This window comes from Eublepharis macularius, chromosome 3 (genome assembly GCF_028583425.1).
Source record: "Eublepharis macularius isolate TG4126 chromosome 3, MPM_Emac_v1.0, whole genome shotgun sequence".
Classification (NCBI taxonomy): Eukaryota; Metazoa; Chordata; class Lepidosauria; order Squamata; family Eublepharidae; genus Eublepharis; species Eublepharis macularius.
In genome coordinates this window covers 189,483,641-189,509,341 of record NC_072792.1, presented here as the reverse complement: position 1 = coordinate 189,509,341, position 25,701 = coordinate 189,483,641, and the positions used below count along the sequence as shown (strand labels likewise).

Genomic DNA, 25,701 nt, shown 5'->3' with positions numbered 1-25,701 from the left:
CGTGACTCGGTAACACCGACGTCTGATTTCGCCCTGAGCAGCGACGGTCTTTGCGGACAAAACCTCCCTCCTCCTTTCCAACGTGGAGGCCCGGCTGAGAGCAGATCCCGTATCTGAGGGGCCAGAAGTGCCGGCTAGTTGTTTAGTTATGGATACTGAGGGGTCCAGCAGCACCTTCCAGACTAACCAGCTTTACTGCGGCACGAGAAACAAAGCCCGTTGTGGGGAAAAATGTAACGGGCTCTGGAAAGGGGAGAGCGGGCAGGCAAGCATCCCCTCCTCCTCCGTCACTGATCCCGGCCGGCGAAGGGGGTGGGTGGGCATTGCCACCTGCTCCGCACCGGATCACAGCAATGTGAAGGGGTGGGTGGTGGGCTTTGCTGCCTGCTACCTGCCTGATGCAGGTCGGGTAAAGGGGGACAGGCATTGCCACCTGCTCCGCTTCTGATCCCAGCCGGGTAAAGGGAAAACGGGCATGGCCTTCTGCTCTGAGCCTGATTACAGCTGGGTGAAGGGGGATAGGTAGTACTGCTGCCTGCCCCAAGCTTGATCCCAGCTGGGTGAAGAGGGGTGGGCACTGCCACCTGTTCCCTGCTGGGTGAAGGAAGGCGCAGGCAATACCTTCATGCCTTGCCTTGCCAAGTCCAGTCCATATTGTGCAGTCTATTCCGGGATGCACCCCCCCCCACTTGTAGGGTTGAGAAAAACTAGAAGTGTCAAGGATACGATTGTACATTCAGATTTTGGCAAGGACGGTGTCCTGTACAGGGCGACTGGAATCCTGGGGCAGCTGTGACATCACAGAACCTAACTGCCTACTGTGCCAAGCCTCAGGCAGAGATGCCACCCCACCCCCATGGCTCAAGCTCCAAGACTCGGCCAGGTGGGTGGGCTGGAATGATCTGGAATGAGTTAGTCAAGCAAAAGGGGGTAGGAGAGTAAAAAACAGATCCCCGAGGATCCTCTGTTTTTCTTTAACAAAATAACCCCAAGTCAGCTTAGAACACGCAAAACTCATATTAAAATCCTGAAGATCCCTGAGAATATCTGCTTTGACACCCCATTTTTTTCTTGGCCTTCTACAATGGAGCAAGATTGATTTACAATGCAATCCTAAACAGAGTTTCTCCCGTCTAAGTCCACTGAAATCAATGGGCTTAGACTGGGGAGCAAATGACACTCCTCGGAGTGAGTTACTGGTACCCAAAACCAGACAAAGTGAGGACAGAATGGGCAATAGATTTCACCAACTAAGAGCCAAGCTACAAGTGACAAATGACACTTGCCTGTCAAGTGAACAGACTCACGTGTATTCCTCCCTGTTCGCTTGCCATTCACTTGCGCTGAAGTGGAGCGCAAGTGAATGGCAAGTGAGCAGGGAGGAATACACGTGAGTCTGTTCACTTGAAAGGCAAGTGTCATTCGTCACTTGTAGCTTGGTTCATAATGAGATTCCGCACACGTTGGGTACTGCACTTTCAATGCACTTTAGCAACCGTTTGGAAGTGGATTTTTTGTTTCACACACGAAACATTCAGTTCCAAATGATCTCTAAAGAGGATTGGAAGTGCATTATCCAACGTGTACGGAATCAGCCATAGTCTCGGGTACTGGGAATATAATTTGAAACATTGGCATGTAGTATCCAGCACTGAAGGCTGTAGTTTGACGCCATCTATTGGATATAGAAGGAGCAGAAATTTCAAAGATACTTTGGTTCATTCATCCCAGGCGGAAGCTGCGAATAACAGAGATCTCCCCGGGGTCATTTCTCCTGTGAAGGGGGTGGTGCAATATTTGTCCATTAACCAGAAAGATGTCTGAAGTTATTAATCCCATCACTAACAAACCCCTATATGCGACTTCCTTTTCTACTTGCAAAATGACCAATGTGATTAATTTAATCCAGTGTAGTTGCCCTTTATTATGTGGAGAGCAGGACTCGCCAACGCAAGGTGTGAGTTAGGAAACATTTATCACATATTAAGCATAAGGTTATGGAATCACCTTCAGTTGAACATTTTGCCCAGTGCCCAGTTCACCGAAAGGCCTTAAGAGTTTCTCTATTAAATGTGTTGGATACTAAGGAAGGAATATACAACAGAAGCTTTTACAGTTAGGAGTCACAATGGATTTTCTGTTTATTTTCTGTTTTCTGTCTGTCGCCTTATGGCCTTAATATAAGTATTTACTGTACTAATTGGCTGCTGTCTCCTTTAAGAATGTGTAGCTTTAAATACTCAATGGCTTAGTAGCCAACCACGGCTTCGGACCGTCTTTAGCAACCAACATGGTGGTGTAATACTGATTGCTTTGCTAGTTGTAAGTAGATTGCTTTCTTGTGAGTTTGGGATGATTAATGTGAGTACTCTGGATTGGGATAACTAATTTTGTTTTGCTGTGAAATAGATACTGTGAGCCTATGAAGAAGTGAAAATACGAAACGGGATTGAATGAATACATGCCGGCAAAACCTGTAGGCACATTTGTGACATTCTAATTTTGCGGGCAAACTTCACAGCACTGGCATCTTTGTGAGTTTGCCGCTTTGGTGGCAACATTATAACATTGGATGAACACTTGTTTCAGCGCATTGAGATGGCGTACATAGTGGGATACTGTCCAAGCGCTTTTGGGACTTTTGTGAATACATCACAAAAACTTTGATGCCTGGAGATTTTATCCCCACCAGTTGGACAGTATTATAAAAATATTCATCACAATCAATTCATTTGTATATATGTATTTATGGAATGATGGAAAAGTGTACTAATTGTATGTAATTGATCCTATTTATTAGAGCAATGGTGGCACTTTAATGTTATAAATTGAGTGATTGATTGTTCCATTGAATAGTGTTTGTTGCAGACTCCGGGAAGGGGTGTGTTGAAGTGTCTCCATTGCAGAAGGCCTGAAGTTTTGAGGAATGCCAGCTTGCTGAACCTTCTTTCAGCTTCTTCCTCAGTCACTGACAGTAGGCAAAGAGGCTCTGCACTGGGCATTAGTTGCCACAGAGGCCGACTCTATAGAGAAACCATTTTCATCTCGATTTTGTTCCCCCGCTTCCCTAGTTACTGTATCATTGCCTGGCTGCTGAATGGCTTTCTCTGATTGGAAAAAACTTGAACGAAAGATTGGTTTCCTTTCCCTTCTTTCGGTTCCTGTTCATTTACTTCCTTACATTTCCAGCTGCGTGGTTTGTATTTATAACCCCCAGCCGACATGGCTGCACGGAGCAAGCGTGTCTGTGACGGGGAGTGGATTACGGTGCAACCCTAAGCGGAGTTAGGCCAGTCTATGCCCATTGACCCCAATGGGCTTAGGGTGGAGTAACTCGGCTTAGGACAGCACTGTTAGACGCATCTGTTTTAGGCGTGTAAATCTCACCAGAACAAGGAGCAGCACCACCTCCCACTGTCTAAGGGCGATTGCCCTTCCCACCAGGTGTCCCTCTGGGGTTGGCAATCTCCAGGTGGTGGCTGGAGTTCTCCTGGAACGACGACTCTTCTCCAGACTTCAGAGCTCACTTCCCTGGGAGCAAACGGCTGCTTTGCGGGGTGGGCTGTGTGGCCTTATGCCCCACTTCCCTCCTGGAAACCTGCCTTCCCCACAGATCCACCCCAGATCTCCAGGGCTTACCAAACCCAGAGTTGGCAGCCTTCTGTCCCTCCCTCCTGAGTATGCAGAAGGAACCCCGGGGCTGGCAGTCCTTCCTGCGGTAGACCCAGGGGGACCTGCAGACCAGCTTGCTTGAGAAAGCTGCTCTACCAACACTGCTTCTGACCGACTCCGGGAACTCTCTAGGATCCTAAACCTCACGAGGTCTGGGCAAGAGATGCGGAGCAGACGTAACAGGGCCTGCTGCCTGGGCTGGCCCCTCTGGATCTCAGGGCTCCAGTAGAGTGTGCCCTCCCTTCCCATACCAGGGGTCCTGGTTCTAGCCACCCCACACCCCCTCTCACGAAGATCCTCCTGTCTCTACCGTTGTATTCGAGATTGCCCTGAGCTTTCCTGGGGGGGGGGGGGCAGATCGGAGAAGCATCCCCCACCTCTCTGCAACTCAGGGGGCATCCCAACATTTTGTTCTGAGGGCCACGTGGAGAAATGGTGGCCAGAGTTGCCCCCGGTTCTCTGCACAGCTGCTCCAACGTGAGCCGGGCTGAACAGCAGGGAAGGGGGGCACCAGCTGTTCATCCTCCCTCCTGAAAGGGCCTCTGGGATCAGCACCGTTGGGGGAGAAGAAGAGGCTATTTGGGGGGGAAAGGGGAGCAACAGGCTGTGTCTTAAGCTGAGGCAAAACCCCAGGAAGGCTGGGGGGCTCATGGGGCCAAATGAAAAGGTTGTGGGGACTGGTGGCACCCCCACCCCCCCACCCCAGCCATACATCTAAGGCCCCAGCTTCAAATTCATCCTTTCTTTCCACCCCCATCCCACGTTCTCTGTCTCCATTTATTTTCTGGATCATTTCTGGGTGGGAGGGGGGAGAAAGTCCACCCACCCAGGAGGGTTGCCAGCTTCCAGGTGAGGGCTGGAGATCTCTGGGAATGACAAGCGATCTCCAGGCCTCAGAGATCAGTTCCCCTGGAGGAAACGGGTGCTTTGGAGGGTGGGATCTATGGCACCGTGCCCTGCCGAGTTCCCTCCCCTCCACATACTCCAGCTTCCCCAAGCTTCACCCCCAAGTCTCCATGAATATCCCAACCTGGAGTTGGCGACTCTGCCCCCCACCCCAGGGGGGCTCAGGGGGGTTCGTTCCCTACCTGCTCCATCTCCATCAATCCACTCCTGGAGACCTGTCTAGCACAAGTGGACCGGAACCCCGAGGCGACTGTGACTCAAGCCTCAGGCAGAGATTCCACCCCTCCCCCACCCCCAGGGCTCAGGCTCCAAGACTCGGCCAGGTGGGTGGGCTGGAAGGATCTGGAAGGATCAAGCAAAAAGGGGGAGTCAAAGATGTACAGGGATCCTGGTGGATCCTCTGTTTTTCTTTAACAAAATATCCCCATGTCAGGAAAGGAACTTGAGCCTGAAAGAATGTATCGGCGTGAGCTGACTTTAGGAGCTGTTGAAAGTAGTGCGACAGGCTTGAGAGGGGCTTAGCAGGCAAACTGCCTGCACCCGCGTGAATTTGGCACGACGGGTGCGTCGTCCTGCCTTCTCTCCTCTCACAAGTTTCTCAGGGCAGCAATTGTCAAGCGGGGGTTTGCCCTGGCTGGCCGGATTCGCTTTAAGGTGGGCCTGTTTCCAGCCATGGGGTGGGGGGTGCGGCTTTCTCCGCTGCCGACGCTGCGGGACCACTGCCTTGATCCGAACGGCGCAAGACCTGTGATCACGCTGTGGAGTCCGTTGGTGAGGCCGACCTGTGGGAGTGTTCGTCAGCTCATCGAAGCGTTTCCGTTACGTTAGCCCTGATTAGCCTTTGAGTGAGGATTTATTTGATAGATGCTTGCAACGTTTGAGTTCCTCAGAATAAAAAATATTTTTCTTTCTGTGTGCCTTGCTTCACTGTCCCTGCCCCATCAGCTGTGTCACACTGGGCGAACTCACATCTAGGGACAAAGGGGTCCCCCTTGACGCGCTAAGTCAGCTTAGAATTACATGCAAAGCTCCTGTTAAAATCCTGAAGATCCACGAGGATCTCCGCTTCGACACCCCGTTTTTTCGCCCTGGTAGTGGAAGACAGCTCCATGCGGTCCCTGCAGGATCTCCCAGCCACAGAAGACTTCCCGGTGGGATCCTCAGTTCACCCCCACCGACTCCCAGGGGAGACGTGATTCCTTTTTCTCCTGAGAGGCTCCCGCAGTATTCAAGGGTCCCTGGGGCTGTTTCCCCAACTGGCAAGATCCGTCTTTGGGTCCTCGGCTGCCCCTTTCACCCCCAGAGCTCCTTTTCATAGGACCAGGACACAGAAAGTAGATGGGACGGGCCCTTGGTGGGGTTTGTGGGGCCGTTTTCACACGACTAACCTGCTTCTGCAATGTTGCACAACGTTCCGGAAGCAGGTTAGTGGTGTGAAAATGGCCCTTGTTTGTCTCAGCAAAACAAGGTCCCCTCCCTAACCTGACCCCAAATTTCAACTGAAAGCCAAATGAAAATCCTGTCTAAACTGGATTTTAATCTAAAGCATCAATTCCCAGTTTGAGGGGGGAAATCTCTCCTCTCCTTCTTAAACTGAGGCTGGTTCACCCCCTCTCGTGCAGTGGTGTCCCAGGGGCTCCGATTAGCTGGCAACAACAACAATAAAAACTGCACTTAGATATAATCCCTTGGATTTGCAGGACGCCAAAATGACAAGGATTGGTTCAGAGCCCTGGAGGAGAGGAGGGACTTTGGGGATGACCCCCAACGGGGTCCAACTTTACAGACCCCTGAACAAGATGCCCCCCAGCCACCCTGGCCTCCTAGAATCAGAGACGTCTCGAGGGGGAAGGGGACTTAGAGACCACCCAGTCCAACTTCCTGCTCAATGCAGCAACAGCCTAGAGCATCCCCAACAAGTATTCATCCACCCACTCGTTGAAGACTGCCAAGGAGGGGGAACCCAGCACACCCCTAGACAGCCGATTCCATGGCTGAATTACGTTTAACATGAAGAGGTTTTTCCTAATGTCCAGCCGGTACTTTTTCTCTTCAGTTTAAACTCATGATTGCAGATCCGCTGCCAGCAGGAACAGCTCCCCTCCTCTAAGTGACAGCCTTTTAAATACGTAAAGAGAGTAATCGTGTCTCCCCACAACCTCCTCTTCGCCTAACTGAACAATCCCAGGTCCCTCCGTCCTTCCTCACAGGGCTTGGTCTCTGGGCCCCTGACCATCCTGGTTGCTCTCCTCTGCACCCCTTCCAGTTTGTCCACGTCCTTTTTGAAGCGAGGCCTCCAGAACTGCGCACAATACTCCAGGTGGGGCCTGAGTAATGCGGTACATCGTGTAATGAGGACACCCTGTTATTTGGGTATTATGCCTTTGTTGATACACCCCAAGACTACATTTCCCTTTTTAGCTGCTGCGTCACACTGAGGGCTCACATTTAGTTCCTCTCCACCTGTATCCCAACATCTTGTTCACACTCACTGCTACCCAGAAGTGCATCCCTCACCCCGCATGCATGCTTTGCATTTTTGTCACCCAGATGGAGAACCTGGCACTTATCCATGTGCAATGGCATCTTATTCAAATCCCACCACTTTTTCAATGTGTTCAGGTCTTGTTGAATTCTATTCCCATCTTCAGTAGTGTTTGCTACTCCTTTCAGTGTGATGTCATCTGCAAGTTTAATGAGTAATGCTTTCACGCCCTAGTCCAGATCATTTTTAAAAATACTGAAAAGCACCAGGCCCAGGGCCCAGCCCTGTGGCACTCTACTGGACACCTCCCTCCAATCAGACGTGGTGCCAGGGGCAACTACACTTTGGGAGCTGTTCTCCACCCAGTTCCCTGACCATCTAACCATCTTAAGAGTCCTGTCCCCAGTCCCACAGTTTACCCATCCGAACATCATGAGAAACCTTGTCAAAAGCTTTACTGCAATCTAGATAAACTACATCAAAAAGCATTCCCACAATCCAGGAAATCTGTGACTCGATCATAAAAGGAGTTGATCTGACAGGACCTGTTGGGGACAAATCCATGCTGACTTCCCTGTATCAGCATGTTGTCCCTCAGAGCCAAGCTACAAGTGACGAATGACACTTGCCTGGCAAGTGAACAGACTCATGTGTATTCCTCCCTGTTCACTTGCCATTCACTTGCTCTCCACTTGATCTAGTAGAGCACAAGTGAATGGCAAGTGAACAGAGAGGAATACACGTGAGTCTGTTCACTTGCCAGGCAAGTGTCATTTGTCACTTCTAGCTTGGCTCTCAGATGCTTGCAGCTTGATGCCTTTAACATCTTCTCCAGTATCTTCCCTGGGACAGAGGGGAGGCTGGCTGGCCTGTCGTTCCCAGGATCACCCTTTTCCGCTCTCTTGAAGACTGGGGTGATGTTTGCCCTCCTCCCGTCTTCCAGCACATCACCTTTCCTCCAAGAGGCCTGGGAGATGATTGACAAAGGATTTGCAAGCACTTTTCAAAGTTCTTTTATCACTCTCGGGTGCACCCCATCTGCCCCAAGGGATTTGTACCCATCCAGTACAGCAAGGTGCTTCTCCACAACTTCTCTGCCCATGCAAACCAGTAGCCCCAATGCCAAGCTTTGCCTACTACCACCTCTAGGTGGGCCTCTTCTCGCCTTCAGGGAGAAAACTGAGGAAAAATAGGCATTAAGCATTTCTGTCTTCTTTCTGGCCTCTGACAGAGTTCCTCCATTTTCACCCAGCAATGGGGGTATCATCCCCTTCACCTTCCATTAAAAAGGCAAAGGTAGTCCCCTGTGCAAGCACGAGTCATTACTGACCCATGAGGGGATGTCGCAGCACATTTTCTTGGCAGACTTTTTGTTACGGGGTGTTTTGCCATTGCCTTCCCCAGTCATCTACACTTTACCCCCAGGAAACTGGGTGCTCATTTTACCGACCTCGGAAGGATGGAAGGCTGAGTCAACCTTGAGGTGGCTTCCGCCAGGATTGAAGTCAGGTCGTGTGAGCAGAGCTTGGGCTGCTGTACTGCAGCTTACTACTCTGCACCACGGGGCTCCTCACCTTCCATTAGCTCCTCACATACCTGAAGAACATCTTCATGTTGTGGCAAGCCCCCCTGGCTAGTCCAAGTTCATTCTGAGCCTTGGCTTCTCTGACGGCTGCCCTACAGTGCCTAGCTATCCCTCGATACTCTTCTTTGGATGCATTTCCTTCCCTCCATTTCTTGAACGTCTCCTTTTTCCTCATTAGCTCATCACAGAGCTCTCTGTACATCCACATTGGCTTCTTAGATCCTCTCCTGCATTGAATAACTCGTATCCATCCACTACCGTATTCCAGTCTTGAGATTCATTCCATCAAGTCTCCGTATTGCCTACTAAGTCATATCTTTCCAGCTGTATTGGTAGCTCAAGTCCCTCCTTCTTATTGCCCAAGCTCTTGGCATTGCTATATAGGCACCGGACACCCTGAACGCTCCCTCTCTCTGACCTCGCCTTCCCAGGTAGGCCTCTGCTATTTGCTCTCCTTCTTCTTGAAATTCCTCTTTACTGGGAAAGTTCCTGAGGGCACTGCCCGAGGGGAGGCTCTGGCAGTCAGATGCCAGCTGTGCCAAGGGCCTGCAAGGGGCTGCTGAGATCAGGTCTGTTCCGGGGGGGGGGTTGAGATTGATGGCTTGCCTGCCCAGCGGAGGCCACTTGGCCCATCTTGATCTAGGGCTAATTTAGCATCCCAGAAAAGGACCCTCCCTCCTTTCAGGACTGGCTGTCTACAGCACTTTCCCAGTAAATCCAAGGTCCAGTCTTCCATGCACACAGCTGCGTAAAGCACACCGGAGCGAACAAATGCACAATTCGGAGCAGACCACAGAAGGGCTTCAGCACGCACCCAGACTGCCAGAGGCCAATCTGAGCGCCAACTGGCCACGGCCACCAGGGCTGGTGTGCAGCCAGTCTTTTGCAAATCGTGTTCGGATAAGGAGGTGTGGGCAGAAAGGCACACATCGATGGGCCAGCTGTGATCTCAAAAAGTGGGAGACAGCTCTCAAACAGTTGCCAGCTCCAGGTCAGGCAATTCCTGGAGATTTGGGGGTGGAGCCTGGGAGGGATCTCCGCAGGGCATGATGCTCTAGAGTCTACCTGTCAAAGCGGGAGCTCAGTTGTCATTCTGGGAGATCCTCAGGACCCACCTGGATATTGGCAACCTTTTGTTCAGGTGAGCATTGGGTAAATCGGTCCGGCAGCTGTCTATACAAAGGTTTGCACACCTGCCTTGGTCTTTGGCAAAGATCTGTGAAATGTCTCCCCTGCCTGCCAAATGCCACTCGTACCCAGCAGGGAAATATAGCAGCATGCAACAGAACCGTACCAACTGACTCGTGCTTCTGCGAGCCCTTGCAAGGCCCGCATGCCATTGTCCAGGCCTCAGCCTGCCTCGCGGTTGACATACAGGACTCACTGCTGACATTCCTGCCATCTCCAAGACTGCCTTGTCCTGGGACTAAGATGAGCCCAGCTGTCTCAAGGGCTGGGGGGAGCCTTGGCATGGCTTGGCATGTGTGCAGTTCAGTTTTGCTGACTCTTAGGTCCTAGAGGACTCTCACAGCCTATGTGTCATTTCAGTGGTTCCAGATGTGCTTGCACCACTGTCAGGTGCTAAGTGGCCGGGATGCAGAGGAGAACTCATCAGAAATGGTTTGGATTCCTCCACATTCTCTTGTCCCCTCCGTCAGCCGAAGATCCTTTTTTTTTTTTTTGCTTTTGAACAGTATGTCACCTTTCCACCCAGATAGGTTCCTACAGTGCCGAACATCAAGGCATTAAAAGGATTTAAAACATTAAAGCAGCATTGAAAATGTAGATGTGAACATTTAACGACACAGTAAAAAGCATACAAACACAAGACAACCAGGGGAGAGGAACAAGAAGAGTTTACTGGGGGCTGGCCAAATGAAACCCGAAAGTGTTCACCCACTGGTGGAAGACAGTGACGGAAGGAGACAGACGAATTTCCGTGGGGAGGGAGTTGCAAAGTTTGGGTGCCTCCACCGAGAAGGCCCTTTCTCGGGTGCTACTTGTCTAGGGTCAGACAGCAGAGGCACCCGAAACAAGGTCTCTGAAGATGATCGGATTGGATCCTCAATCCAAGGGAGAGACTTCTGTCATTTTAATCATGTATACGCTACACTAGTGTCAAACTTCTATTCCTCAGGTTCACACACTTGGTCTGTAGTTCCTTTGCCTCCCTTTCCCCTTCCAGGCGAGCTCAGTCTCTGTTCAGGCAAGCTCACTCTCTGTCCAGGCAAGTTCAGTCCCCATCCATCCCTGCTTCCTGCCTTGAGGTCCAACTTCAAAAGCAACAATACTGTGACGTGCTAATGAAATAAAGACTTATCAACCACTTTCAAATGACTTATTTTGTTATTGCCAGAAACAAACTGCTGTTCAATATTTCTCAGTACACACAGTCTTCATATAGACCCATACCGATAACCTTCTCTAGGAGCAGCAACCAACGTTTATAGGAGTGATACCTGAATGGAAGTGTATGAATCTTGGAATCCATGTTGGTGGGATAACCATCTTGGATAAAGATTCAGAAAAAGGACCCTACAAATGTAGCGGTCAGCCTGTTAGATGGTCTACTCTGCTTGCACTACTTGTACTCAGCATCTAAACCTGTGGACTTTTTGAACTTGGCATAATAATTTTTAACTGTATTTGTACTGAAGGAATACCAATTGTTCACGGGCTATACCATCATTATGACTATGCACTAGCACTTTATGTATGGGTCTATATGAAGACTGTATGTACTGAGAAATTGTCAGGCCTGCTATCCACAGTGACTCCATGTTATATTCAGATGCTTGCTCATGGTGTAGTTTTCCAGTGTTTTCTGTCCACAGGTTCACAGAGAGCCAGCTGTGTTCCCAGGGAGGCAGGAAGGCCTTATCTACTAGGACTAGACATCGACCTTGGAGGAGCATCCCTTGCCTTCCCAGGCGTCTATTGTAGCCGGGCAATGGGGGGGGGGAATAGAGGGAGGTTTTGATATATTGCTTTTTGTAACGAACACATCATTCTCAACAAAGCTTCATGGTCAGCCAGAAACTTTGATGCCTTTGGATTAATTATGGACACCTGTACTTGGAATATAATCTTTCAGTAAAGAACCTTTTGACTCAAGACCTTGGATTTCTTGCAGCAAGGGGTGGGAGATGAAATCAGAGTAACGTGAATTCCATTAACTGACAGAAATATTGAATGTCAGTTTGTTTCTGGCAATAACAAAATAAGTCGTTTGAAAGTGGCTAAGTCTTTATTTCGTTAGCACGTCATGTATTGTTGCTTTTGGTTACTGGCTTTCATGACTCTCCGTACTTATTTGAGGTCCAACTTCAGCATCACGCTATGTGTGTGTGTGTGTGTGTGGGGGGAGTGGTGTTACACATGTCCCGGGGTCTTCTTGAAACTGGGTCCTGAGCGACCACATGTGCAATCTTAGCACAAGAAGCATTCGAAATCTTAGTGGTGATTGTGCTTGTGCGCTCACTTTGCAAGCCTGGCGGCCTAATTTAAATCACAGGTGCCTGGCGGCCTCTTGCCTGGAGTCGCAGGTAAGTTGGGCCTGACTCCCTGTTGGTCCGCTCCAGATTGGGGCTGGATCCAGTTTCCCAGACATGGGAGCGTGCAGAATTCTCAAGCACATCCTTTCGCTTTAAATTTGCTCTCAAAATCGGAAGCTAATCGGAGTATCTTTCATCATGATTAATTAAGCATACCGCTGAGCAGGCTAGTTTCTTTAAGGTATAGAGTTAATGTCTTTCTACAAGAACACTCCCAATGGTGGCCTTCGGATTAAATCAACAGGCTCGGGGATATTCCCATTACCCCAAGAAAAGATAAGATTTGGTGCCAGGCAAACTTCTGTGAGGAATTCTACAGTCTTAGTGCCCCCCCCCCCCAAACGTGCTCAGACCCTTGCTTCTGATAAAGGGCCACACAGAGCCAGGGCAGAGGGGTGTTTGTGTGGGGGGGGTAGAGGGATTGAGAGATTCTTGCAGAACAAACGCTTTTCAGAAAGAGTTGTTCTGACCCAGAAACCTGGACTTTGGGCCTCCACTTTTCTTGGGGCCACCAGTCCCCTGGTGGGGGCGAGGGGTCCCCCACTCCCAGCCTCTGTGCCCCCCCCCACTGCTTACCTGGCTGGCATGAGGGAAAGATGCGAGGAGCGGGCCCAGGAGACAAGGCACCTCCTGGACAAGCTTGCAGTGGGCACACTCCCTAGCAGGCACGACAACTCGCTTCCTCCATCATTGTGCCTGTCAGTGGGCATGATCCTGCACTTCGCAAGGGTCAATTTTGGCCCCATGTGGAACCTGGGAACAAGCCTGCTGCTAGTGCGATGATGTCACTTCCCGGAAATAGCATCATTGCGTTAGTGCTAGGAGCATGCACATGTTGCATGCACACAGGAAGAAGACGTGAGGTCAGCACCAAGTCCCCCGTTCCCGCCAGGAGGGTATCGGGAACTGGCGCCCTAACTTTTCCGCTCATGTCTTGCTGTCGCTTTCTCCAGCTGTGCCCTTTCTTGGCTATAAGCACCTTGTCTTTTTTGACGGAGGCACTTTTACAGCAGGCAGTAAGGACGCAGAATTTCAACTGAGGAATCATTTCCCAACATGGTTACATACTACATGCTGTCAGGCTGTGGAGAAACACACAGAAACCATACTTGCTTTGGTTGTTGTGGATTTTCCGGGCTGTATAGCTGTGGTCTTGGCATTGTCGTTCTACAGGAACGACAATGCCAAGACCACGGCTATACAGCCCGGAAAATCCACAACAACCATCGTTCTCCGGCCGTGAAAGCCTTCGACAACATACTTGGCTTTGTTTTATTTCACTTCAAAACAATCTTGATTGTCCATGTCCTGACCATCATACTTAGATCATATGCCTTGTAGCTACATCTGTGTGCTGCACAGCATCTAGCCCAATACCGGCAATCTTTTTTTTTAAAGAGAAGAGAGGATAAAGTCAATTAAACTGAAAATAAACTTTTAAAAACGGCAATATAAGGCAACATTGTCCTCTGGTGGCCAGTTCAGGAAATGCATGTGAAATATTTCCCCCTGAGCTCCTAGCAGTAGCCTTGAAGATACCCAAATTGCCATGAAAGCAGGGAAAACCAGTGAGATCATAGAATCATAGAGTTGGAAGGGGCCATACAGACCATCTAGTCCAACGCCCTGCCCAGTGCAGGATCAGCCTAAAGCATCTCTGACAAGTATTCATCCAGCCTCTTCTTGAAAACTGCCAGTGAAGGGGAGCTCACCACCTCCCTAGGCAGCTGATTCCACTTTTGAACTACTCTGACCGTGAAAAGGTTTTTCCTAATATCCAGCCGGTACCTTTGTGCATGTAATTTAAGCCCATTGCTTCGGGTCCTACCCTCTGCTGCCAACTGGAACAGCTCCTTGCCCTCCTCCAAATGACAGCCTTTCAAATATTTCAAGAGAGCAATCGTGTCCCCCCTCAACCTCCTCTTCTCCAAACTAAACATTCCCAAACATTCCCCTCTGCCTTTCCTTGTAGGGCTCAGTCTCCAGACCCCTGATCATTCTTGTCGCTCTCCTCTGCACCCTCTCGATTTTGTCCACATCCTTTTTGAAGTGAGGCCTCCAGAACTGCACACAATACTCCAGGTGTGGCCTGACCAAGGCAGTATAGAGAGGGGCTATGACCTCCTGCGATTTCAATGCTATGGCCCCTTTGATACAACCCAGGACTGAATTAGCCTTTTTTGCCACCGCATCACACTGAGTGCTCATATTTAGTTTACAGTCCACTCTTACCACAAGATCTTTTTCGCTTACACTACTGCCCAGAAGTGTATCCTCCATTCAGTATTTGTGCTTCTCATTTTTGTGGCCCAGATGTAATACTGTGCACTTGTCTTTGTTGAATTGCATCCTATTCACAGCTGCCCACTTCTCCAGAGTATTCAGGTCTTGTTGAATTTTAATTCTATCTTCTTGGGTGTTTGCTACCGCTCCCAATTTGGTATCATCAGCAAATTTAATGAGCAGCCCTTCCACTCCTTCATCCAGATCATTGATAAAAATATTGAAAAGTACCGGGCCCAAAACCGAGCCCTGCGGCACCCCACTGGACACCTCCCTCCAGTCTGATGAAACGCTGTTGACCACCACTCTTTGAGTGCTGTCCTCCAACCAGTTCCCTATCCACCGAACTGTCCTATAGTCTACTCCACAGTCTGCCAGTTTGCCTATCAGAGTGTCATGGGGGACCTTATCAAAAGCTTTACTGAAATCCAGATAAATCACGTCAACAGAGTTCCCCCGATCCAGTAAGCTGGTCACTCAATCAAAGAAGGAAACCAGGTTGGTCTGGCAGGATCTGTTAGGAACAAAACCATGCTGACTTCCCCGGATCACTGAGTGGTCCTTCAGATGCTTACAGATTGATCCCTGTAAAATCTGTTCTAATATCTTCCCAGCAACAGAAGTCAGACTGACCGGCCTGTAGTTTCCCGGGTCATCCTTCCTCCCTTTCTTAAAGATTGGGATAACATTCGCTCTTCTCCAATGTCACATGTTGGGATTATTGACACCCAGTAGGAGGCTGCCTACTTCCTCTTTGTATGTCATTAAGTGTGCGCTGAATGGCCTTGCATGCGGGTGTAGTAACCAGAGACCACAGATATGAGTAAAAACAGGCACTGCTGTGTCGTTCCTCCAAGGCGCCCAGGCACCAGGGGCCATCCGGGTCTCTACCCAGTCCTGCTCCACCCTCCTGGTTTTCCTGACCCTCGGAGGGGTTTTTTCCTCCCTCTTTCAATACACCAGTGCCACCACCTGGCCTTTGTAGGTATTACGCACCAAGAAGACCCGGGCTTCCAGCTCCCTTTCTCTGCATTGCTGTTTGAATGCCCCACACTTCATGCCTGCAGGGAGTACTTACAGTATTTGCACCATTGTGGGGGTTAGCGCTGCTTTCACAGTGGCAAAAGAAGGCACGAGGAAGCGCGTCACTGAGTGGATGCAGCCTGGTACACTGCGGAGAGGCAGAACCTGAAGAGGGAGTGAAGCCAACAACACTCGTTTGGGCCAAACGTGATATTTTATTTCTCAGAGTTTCACTGCCAGCTGCTCCTTCCCTCGACAAGGAAAGAACACTTTCTCTCCAGTCTGAAGAGACAAAACAAAGGCACAGAAAGATTCAGGCGCAGAAAAGGTGACAGGTGGGGGGGGCTGGGGGTTCCTTCTGCGGCTTCTCTGACATGAAAAACGGCCTCCTGCTCTACGTGCCACCTTTCAGCTGCTGCCTCTTGACGGCTTCTGTGCAGGCTTCCTTTTCATTTTCTTTAAAAACAAAAAAAGCAGGAGAGGGAAGAAATTAGTGTTGCCCCCCCCCTTACCTGTGAGGGTACAACGGGGGGCTGTCTTGCCCTGCAGTCTTAAGAGCTTGATTTGCTAAGCAAGTGTCAAGACTTCTTGAGGCATCATTCATTCCAACAGGGGTCTTCCCACCTCCCTTCGTCTGTTTCCTAAGAGATCCTTTTTATTGTTCTTGCACAACTGGACCGATCTGCAGCACAACCCCATGCAATGACATTCCTTCAGCTGAGCAGCGTAGCAGGTGTGACGCTAGCAAGGAGAGCCCAAATCGGATCTAATTGCCTTCTGGGCTAACGTCACCTTTCTGCAAGTTTCAAATCCGGCAGCACTCCGACTGATTACAGAGGGAACCGTTACCCCAATCAGAGAATCACCATAAGGGAGTCACAGTCCGTCTATTGAGGCTGAGGGAGACCAAAATAGCTTCCGCTCCAGATGCTGAAGCTCTGCAAAGTAGTTTGGAGTTGAAGTAAGAGAAAAGCCTCACTCATAGCCTCTCTGGTGTGTCACCCCACCATGGCCCCAACCTCTGATCTCATCCAGATCAAAGCTTGTGTGTGTGTGAGTGTCATGCCCTCAAATCAGAGTTGACTTATGGTGACCCCGGTGGGGTTTCCAAGGCAAGAGACTATCAGAGGTGGTTGGCCATTGCCTGCCTCTGCAACCCTGGTCTTCGCCGGAGGTCTCCCATCCAATTACTAACCAAGGCCAACCCTGCTTAGCTTCTGAGATCTGACGAGGTCAGGCTCACCTGGGCTATCCAGGTGAGGGCAGATCAAAGCTTAGCAGGACAGAAACCACAGCGTCCTGAAGGAAACATCTGAAACCTTAGTAGACCACCAGGATCTCAAAGGCTTCTTCCATTTCTCCTCTTCCCCTCGGGGGAACAGCCCATGAAAGCAGCCTGAGGTGGAAGGGCTTCTGGAACAGATGGGACTTCCGCCAACAGCTTTCAATTATTCCCTTCTACAGATATTTTAATGATGATCAAAAAGAGTCTAGTAGCACCTTTAAAACTAACCAACTTTATTGTAGCATAAGCTTTTGAGAATCACAGTTTTCTTTTGCTACTACAGACTAACACGGCTAACTCCTCTGGATTTAATTATAATGATGATGATGATAGCGTACTTATATACCACCCTTGGGGACAGATTCGTGCTCATTCAGTGCAGCGAAGAAAGTCAATGTTATTATTTCCCCCGCGATACATCTGGGGAACTGGGGCTCGGAGGAGGGGCTTACCCAAGGCCACCCATGGAGTTCACAGCAGGAGTGGGAGTCGAACCAGCAGAGCGCTGATTGGCAGCCCCGCCACGCAACCCCTGTGCTGCAGCCCCTCGCAGCCTGTGGGTGGTCAAAGGCTTTTCTAGCGAGGGAGGGGAATCTGGGGCACAGCTTTGCCAGCTACTAAGATCTGGCCTGAATTTCTGGTTCTCTTCCTGATACAGGTACGTAAGCTTTGGGGTGACTAAAGGTGCAAGCCTTTCAGCTGAGCTGGAGGGAAAGAGCCAAAGGGCTTTTAGCCAAGGGCTGGCTGCGGTGATCCAGAGTAATACGGCTCAATGGATCCAGCGTGGGGAAAACACAAGGTCAAGCTACAAACTAAAACAAAAATATTCCAAATAACGATTTATTATGAGTGTGCACAAGGTTTTAGTTAAAACAAGGTTAAAACACAGGGCCTAAATTACAGGCTACGTGCATCTGTTAAAAGTAACTTAAACATTCTCCATATACAGATGATGCTACAGTCCAATGACCGACGTAAAGACAGACCCACCGCATTTCGGCCCCCAGGCCTTCCTCAGTGGTCAAGGGTGCAATGTTTGTGTTACGGCCCAGTCCAGATTGACGAAACACACCCAAAGACATTGGAAACCAAGCCTCAGAACAATGTGCCAAGCGAAGGTCGTCGTGCGAGTGCAGCCTGCCGCCTGCTGCAACCATTTCAATTATACCACACACAATTATACAAGAGACAAGACCACCGGGAACATTTTTATATTGGTTTCTAAATGTGTGGGTGTGTTCGTTTGACGTAACTTGAAATCACGCGTAATTTAGGCCCTATGTTTTTAACTTCTTTTTGACCACAACCTTGTGTACACTCATAATAAATACTTATTTGGAATAGACCCCAGTCATGTCTGGGTTGAGTCTGTGGGGGCTTCCCCACCCCACCCCCTTTTCTTTTTTGTTGTTTCCAATGGACCTGGGACCACAAGTTTAGGTTCCACCGCATTTTGTTGTTGCTGTTCTTGGTTCTTGGACTAAATTATCTCTCTTTAGGCCTCCGATGGGGAGACTCAAGATTGAGACATTCACATAAATAAATTACTTACTGTCTGTTCAGGGCGTGGTCTAGGTTCTGGCTGTAGAGAATGTTGTGGTTGTAGTGTTGGCTCTGGCTGTGGTGTCTGGTGTGGTTGTGGTGCCTGGTGTGGTTGTGGTGCAGGTTCTGGTAGAAGTGTGCGTTTTGCAGGTGATGTACGTTGTGGTTCTATTATAGGTCCTGGTTCTGGTATATGGTGTGGTTTTGATGTGCGTTTTCCTGGTGACGTGCGTTGTGATTGTGCATGTTTTACAGGTGAGGTATGTTGGGATTGTGGTAGAGGTTCTAGTTCTGGTGTTTCTTCTGGTTCTGGTATCGGTTCGAGTTGCAGCGGTTCTTGTTTCTGGACTGATTTAGCAAACCTGCAGAAGCAAAGCACAGGGGCGTTCATAGACTTGCATTACAAGATGGACAGTCAGGCGACAACTTGAAACGGAGTTATTAGAAACCGGGGGCTTTTCACATTGAGGCATACGGCAAGCAGCACTGCCGCGGTCTCGTCATACGGTGCCAAGAAAGAAGCAAGCTGACTTACCAAGCTTTCAACTGCTCCCTCTTAAGGACAGAAATGATGAGAAATGCAAAGAGAGCCACTCCGATTAGTGCAGCTATTGCAATGATGAGGGCTAAATTACCTGGAAAGGGGAGGGGGGAGAGAGAGAAGCATTCAGGGCACTCCAGGTATGTCTTGCTTTGCCCTTGTTATGTCACATTAGGGTTGCCAGGGAACTGGACTGCCTTGACAGGAGATCCTGTCAGTCCCCACCAGGTAGATCCCTCAAGCCCCTCTGGAGTGAACACACGTTGGTTCCATAAGAAGCAGTTTTATTAAAACCCATACCATGCAGGTCTGCACTCCTTCAGGGAGTTTGACAGAAGTGGCAATTCAAATCAGGCAATCTCTGTTATACTTCATTTGCCTGCGCTTCAAACAACAGTTGGAGTTTTGGCACGCATGCTTACACAGGTTCTGTGAGGCTCAACTTACTTATGACTATGAATCAGATAGGCAACAGCTTATTCCCAGCATCTGGGGAGAGTAGCTGAAACCAGCATTGAGACACTTCAAGGTTACAGCTAGCCGAGACTTGCATATTTCTCTAAGATAAGTGAGAGGCCCTTGCTTGGGCCCTCAGTAACATCTGCACTACAGTTATGCAGGAAGAGAGTGCATACTAATTAACACACATTAACACAGTCGCATGACAGCAGTAGTCAACAAGGAATGTCAGCAACATGATCATGGCATGTATGTAGACAGACAGACATGACAGATTCCAGATCCCTGGACTCTTCCAGTGGGAGATTGGCAACCAGAACCCCTAGTTCCCTTCTTTGCATGTGCTCCCGTATCGTGTGATGATGTCACTTTGGGGAGTGATGTCATCATGCGGGGTCAAAGGGTGCCGCCGCATGCCTGCTCTCGTCACCACCTGCTCTCACTGCAGCCATGGGCCACTCTTGCCTCCACCGCCATGGCCAGCTCATGCATGAAAAAGTAAGTCCATCTCTCTTCTCCTCAGGGTCTGGTATTAGTCCAGACCCCATCTGGCAATCCTACATACTAACAGATTTTAAACGTTTAAGGTATGATGGATCACATGATCCTGTTAAGAAAATCTCAACTCTCTTTAAACGCTTATTTATCTTGGGCCATAGAGGGTAGAATTTCTTTGTATCTTTATTCAGCCACAAGGAAACTTACAGTGCAGTCATACATAGGGTTGTCTGCAGGTGACTCTTATTGGGGGCTGGCCGGCAACGTGGTGACACATTTAATCACAGAGTTGTGGGTGAATGCTAGAGCGTCCTCCAATGCGATGACATCACTTCTGAGTCGTGCCAGAAGTGACGCAATGGCATCAGACCACCGCCCTTCCCATTTCCTTTGCTGCCTAGCTTGGCAGTGGTGGAGCCAGCAGGGGGTGGAGGTCTCTTGCCACAGCAGGAGACCTGTCAAGCTTGCCACAAGCATAGTTACACCTTGCTTAGCCCATTCTGGGGCCCAGGCACGCCGTCCCTCTCTCAGCCTGCCTTTGCTCTAGCTGTCTGCCCACATATTCCTTTCTGATTCAGGTCTTCAGCTTCTCCATAGAGAGAAGCTTCTCATCGATCCGAGAGGTGCCATTTGACATGGCCACAACCTCTTTTGATGACCAATACAACGGCTGCCAGGATATGATGGAGGATAAGGTGGGGGCTCTCCTCCGCACTGAGTTTGCCGATACCATCTATGCCAAGGTCTGGGAAAATGCAACTGCCAAGTGGGACGAGATGAAGGCCTCTGCCTCAGTCCCCAAAGACCTCAAGCCGGAGTACGCCATCGCGGCCTTGGCCTACACACGGAAAGAGGCCTTCTTATATCGCGATTTAAACAGAGCTGTAAGGAAAGCAGGGGAGAGCGAAGAGTATTACCTCAGGGCCTTCCACTTCAAGGCCTTCCATTTCCTCTTGACGAGAGCCCTTCAAGTCCTGCGGGCCAACGCCAGTCCCAAGTGCCACGAAACGTACCGCGGGGTCAGAGGTGCCAGCTTCATTGCGGAGCCCTCCGAGAAGGCCCGTTTTGGATACTTTGCTTCCTCCTCGCTGGACAAGGACCAGGCCATGAGCTTTGGAAAGGACACCTTCTTCACCATCGAGACCTGCTACGGGGGCTACATCAAGGAGTTCTCCTTCTTCCCAGAAGAGGAGGAGATTCTGATCCCACCCTTCGAGGAGTTCCAGGTGGCAGAGGTCACAGAGACGCCTGACGGGGTCCACATCCGTCTCATCTCCGCTGGAATATTCAGCAAGTACAACTGTGTATATGTCAAAGGTAACCATGTGAGCAACTTCCAAATTCGGAAACCAGTAGAGCTCAAGGTCCCACAATAGCCTAGAATGTGACGTCCAGCTTAGGCACAGCCGTGTCTGTAAATTCCTTTATGCAATCCAGACCAGGGTGTCTGGCAAAACCACTAGGAACAGATGCAATGAATTATATTATATTATATTATATTATATTATATTATATTATATTATATTATATTATATTATATTATATTATATTATATTATATTATATTATATTATATTATATTATATTCCGCCTTTCTCACTGAGACTCAAGGCAGATTATATAGTGTGAGATGAGTACAGTCAGTATCAGGGACATTTCCCTACAGCATCAAGGACATTTCCAGAAACAATGCCATAGGGTAAATAAATACAAGTTTATAAAGGCATAGCATTAGCAAGGATCTAATACAGAGCTGAAGAATTGCTGAAACAGAACATAAGCAATTCTAGGACTGACATTACACAGCATGAAACAAAGGTAGTTCGTAGGAGTACATATTTAATTTGCTTGAAGAGCAAATAGAGCAGATGGATCAGGTAAGCAAGCCAAGCTACATATGAAAAGCAAGACCAAAAAACCGCTTGTGGGTATGCATGTGCGCACACACAGAAAGTCAGTAGTCAACATCCTTTGTCAACAGCAAGTATAATTTAATGATTATACTTTAATGATTATGATTAAATCTGGAATCTGAGCGACTCTCATCCAGGTAATCCCACTGAAATTTTAGGGTGGGGGCACAGTATGACCCAGAAATGTGACGGCGCAGAGGAAGGCGATGGGGTCAGACTGGAATTATCCCCAGTCTTCCACAGCACTGTTGCCACCCAAGAAGGGCTGCCCTGGAGGCGGTTCAGAAACTGCCCTCATTGCAGAATTCTGCAGCTTCGGTAACCAAAACGGTTAAAAAGGGGGGGGGGGAATCATTATGTATAAATGTCAAGGTCAATGCAAAAAAGCAAAAAAAATTAATAAAATTGCAAACAATGTTTATTTTATTTATTTATTTTATTTATATTTAATTTACATTCCGCCCTCCCCACATCAGCAGGCTCAGGGCAGATCACAACCAAGTTTAAAAACATATTTCATTATATATACAATTTAAAATCATAAACATCCCAATACACAGATTAAAATACATGTAAACATATTCACACACACACACGTGTGTGTATGTATGTATGTAAACACAGCAGCACATAATCCAGACGACCCCCTATTTAGCCATCTTCAGGGTATTTTGCCAGGGATGCATGAGAGATGGAAGGTGTCACTAGAAGGGAGGGCATATCAGTACTCCCCCGGCTAGGGGGCACCGCCCGGCATCAACCATATGCCTGGCGGAACAGCTCCGTCTTACAGGCCTGGCGAAATGCTAATAAATCTCGCGGGGCCCTGGTCTCATTGGACCAGAGTGTTCCAAACAATAAAACTGGGTAGTTAAAACAACGGAAGTCTGGTTCCGCTGATAAGTACTTTATCTGTGTAAAAAGTATTGAACAAATCTCCCTGAACACACAGAGATCTCACACGTTAAAGACTGCTTACAGATGGCCTAGTACTGTTATAATATACATCATCATAATATACATGGCGCCAAGTGCATTTCGGACGTGAGGCTTTTCTCAGTGGTCTTAATTTATTTAATACACACCATATGATACATTCTTAAATGACAGAATGAGCGACCAAGCACAGAATAAACACAAAAAGGATAGAAATGATCATGGGATGAGTAGATGCCACTTCGCCATGCAAAAACATTGGGACTGTCAAAGGCACCGTGGTATAAATGAGGGTTTTTTGGTAGACCTCGATAAGCCAGGTCAGTTTCCCGCAAGTTTCCATGGGAAGTGTAGTGAGAAAGAACGGCCGCTCGATGCGATTCTCTGCCAGGGAGAGAAACCTTCCCACCACTTGAGGACTATTTTGAGGTGGGCAGCTCACAAAGCCAGCAGCCAGCCCCACCTGCCTGCCCTCCTTGCCATGTGGTGATGGTGCCCAGCACTCCCTCCTCTGCCCGCCTCAGCAGGAGTGCTTGCGGCAGCCTCAGCCACCAACTCTCATTCAAGGACTGAGCGATGCCGTGCGCGCTCCGTCGCCTCCCTGGGACCGAGGGCTGCAGCATAGTCCACTCAGCCCCCTCTGGCCACCACTGGCACATTTCCTCCTTGCAGAGTGTGGAGTGCATTTAGGGCAGAGAGGGGAGCACGTCAGCGGCGGCCAGTCGACTACGCCCCAGCCCTCAGTCCTAGGGAGGTGGTGAAGCGTGCGAGGTGTTCGCTCCATCTCCGAGTGGGACCTGGTGGCCGCAAGCGCGCCTGGCTGGAGCTGGAAGAGAAGGAGCACTGGGCACCACCACTGCATGGCGAGGCGGGCATGCAGGCGGGCTGGCTGCTGGCTTCCTGGGCTGCCCTCTTCAATATTTGTGATGTTCGTTTGAATGTCTGAATTTTATACAGTTTTATTGCTTTTATGATGAAAGTATATGAATGTTTTTTATCTGCTGTAATCCACCCTGGGCCTGCTTGCGGGGAGGGTCCAATAAAAGTCTAAAATAAATAAATTAATAAGTAATTAAATAAAATATGGTCCTTGAACAGTGGGAGGGGAGAATTGCATCGAGTGGCCTTCCTTTCTCACTACACTTCCCATGGAAACTTGCGGAAAACCAACACGTGTTCTTCACATGTTGGATGTCTTGTGTAGTTTCCCTCTAAGCCATTTGAGCATCTCTGTATAAGATGTCTTATGTAGACAGACTCGGAGAGAAGGGAATTAAAAGCCAGCCTTGAAGAACTCAAGGAAGCAAAAGCGGGAATTAATCTTTTAAAGGAAATACGAGCCAAAGTGTTCACTATAGGGGCAGGAGAGACATCAGGAGATAATTCTACGGAAGAGGCTGCGGCAACTTTCAGCAATCTGGAAAAGAGGCACGAGAAATGCTTCCAGGGTGGGTGAATGCCACTAACTCCACAGGCAGCACATGCTCCATAGCCAAGGTCGGCTCTCTGTCCTGTGCAACGGAGGCAGCCTGCCCTGGGACTCCTGCTCAGCATCCCGGCCTTTTCAGAGGGGAGGATTGCAAAGCAGTATTTATTAATTTATAGCCTAATTTACCATTTCAGCCCAGGAAAAGGAGCTACTTACAGAGTTAACCCAACCTGCTTTTTTTGTCTTAACAGATGCAGGTCTGAGCCATTTATTTGCTAATGTCCGAATGCCCTTCCTCTTCTGGGGATTTCTTCTCATTGCTGGTGCCCTTGGAGACCCGGGATTTCTCTGAACACAGTGTCAGTCTTTCCATTTCCTAGTATTTTTCAGAATCCGCCACTGGGGATGAAATGGGGCAATAATGTGAAATGTAAAGGAAACCAGACATTGGCTTTAGCTACAATACCTAGCAACAAGTGCCAAAGAGGTTTTTGCAGCCCAAAATATGCAGTTAGATTGAATTTCATTATTAGTTTGCAATTTCTGAATTACTCTTTTGCTGCTGCAGTAGTCATTTAAATGTCTCACTTGATGAAATAATGAGATGGGAACAAGATTGCCAATTGGCGTGGAAGAAAATGTCGCTTCGCAGAGGTTTAATATTCAGAAATGTGAGGCTGGAGCCTGCGTGATGTGGAGGATTCATGGCACCAGCCAGTATCTGCTGCAGATCAAAACCAGTTTAGAAACTGGCAACCTTAGGTAGCAAGAAATGTAACACAAACATTTTTCATTTTTCTGAGATTGCTTAAGAGTTCCAAATGTGTACCATTAATATATGTTAAAACTCCACAATGGGTTTCACCTTTGGAAGCTTTTACACAACCGAATGTATTTTCGATGGATAAGATAGTTAGATATAAAGAATTATTGGACGAGAAAGGGGTTTTAAAAGCAAAAGAAGAGCTATTAAAGCAAAATATTAATTTAGATTGGTGGTCAAGGACGCAGATCGAGTCTAGATACCATAAAGACAAAAAGTCGGGAGGGTTCTACACAGAACAAACTAAATTTGAATAACTGTTATGTGACTCTGATGAAAAATGGATTAAAAAGATGTATGTCTTTTTCATGCAAACGAAGAAGGGAAATGAAGTGGTAAAAAATTGTAAGACTAAATGGTTACAAAATTTGGGACAGGAAATTGAACTAGAACAATGGAATAAAATATGGAAGGTTAACATGAAAATAATGAAATCAATTAACTTGAAAGAGAATTTGTATAAAATGTTTTATAGATGGTACTTAACACCAGATAGATTGGCTAAAATGTATAAGAATACACCAGATAGATGCTGGAGATGTAAAGAATGTAAAGGAACTTTCTATCACATGTGGTGGACCTGTAAAGTTGTACGTAGATTTTGGATAAGGACACATACACTGCTTCATACAATCTTACAGATACCAATACCTTTTAGGCCAGAACTGTTTCTACTGAACTACAATCCAGATTAATTTAATAAGGATCAAAAACACTTTATAATACATGCAGTGACAGCAGCCAGAATTTTATTAGCATTTTATCGGA

The 25,701-nt window shown here is 48.4% G+C and overlaps 1 protein-coding gene across 1 annotated transcript in view; it reads left to right on the top strand.

Moving 5' to 3' along the window:
* Nucleotides 1-24,712, top strand: part of LOC129326441 (erythroblast NAD(P)(+)--arginine ADP-ribosyltransferase-like) — a 59,904-nt gene extending 35,192 nt beyond the window's left edge. The window contains exons 2-4 of the mRNA XM_054974601.1: nucleotides 18,591-18,595; nucleotides 20,412-21,150; nucleotides 24,362-24,712. Coding sequence (XP_054830576.1) covers nucleotides 18,591-18,595; nucleotides 20,412-21,150; nucleotides 24,362-24,462 — 845 coding nt within the window. The 3' untranslated portion in view covers nucleotides 24,463-24,712. The remainder of the gene's footprint in view (nucleotides 1-18,590; nucleotides 18,596-20,411; nucleotides 21,151-24,361) is intronic.
* Nucleotides 24,713-25,701: the final 989 nt, after the last annotated feature.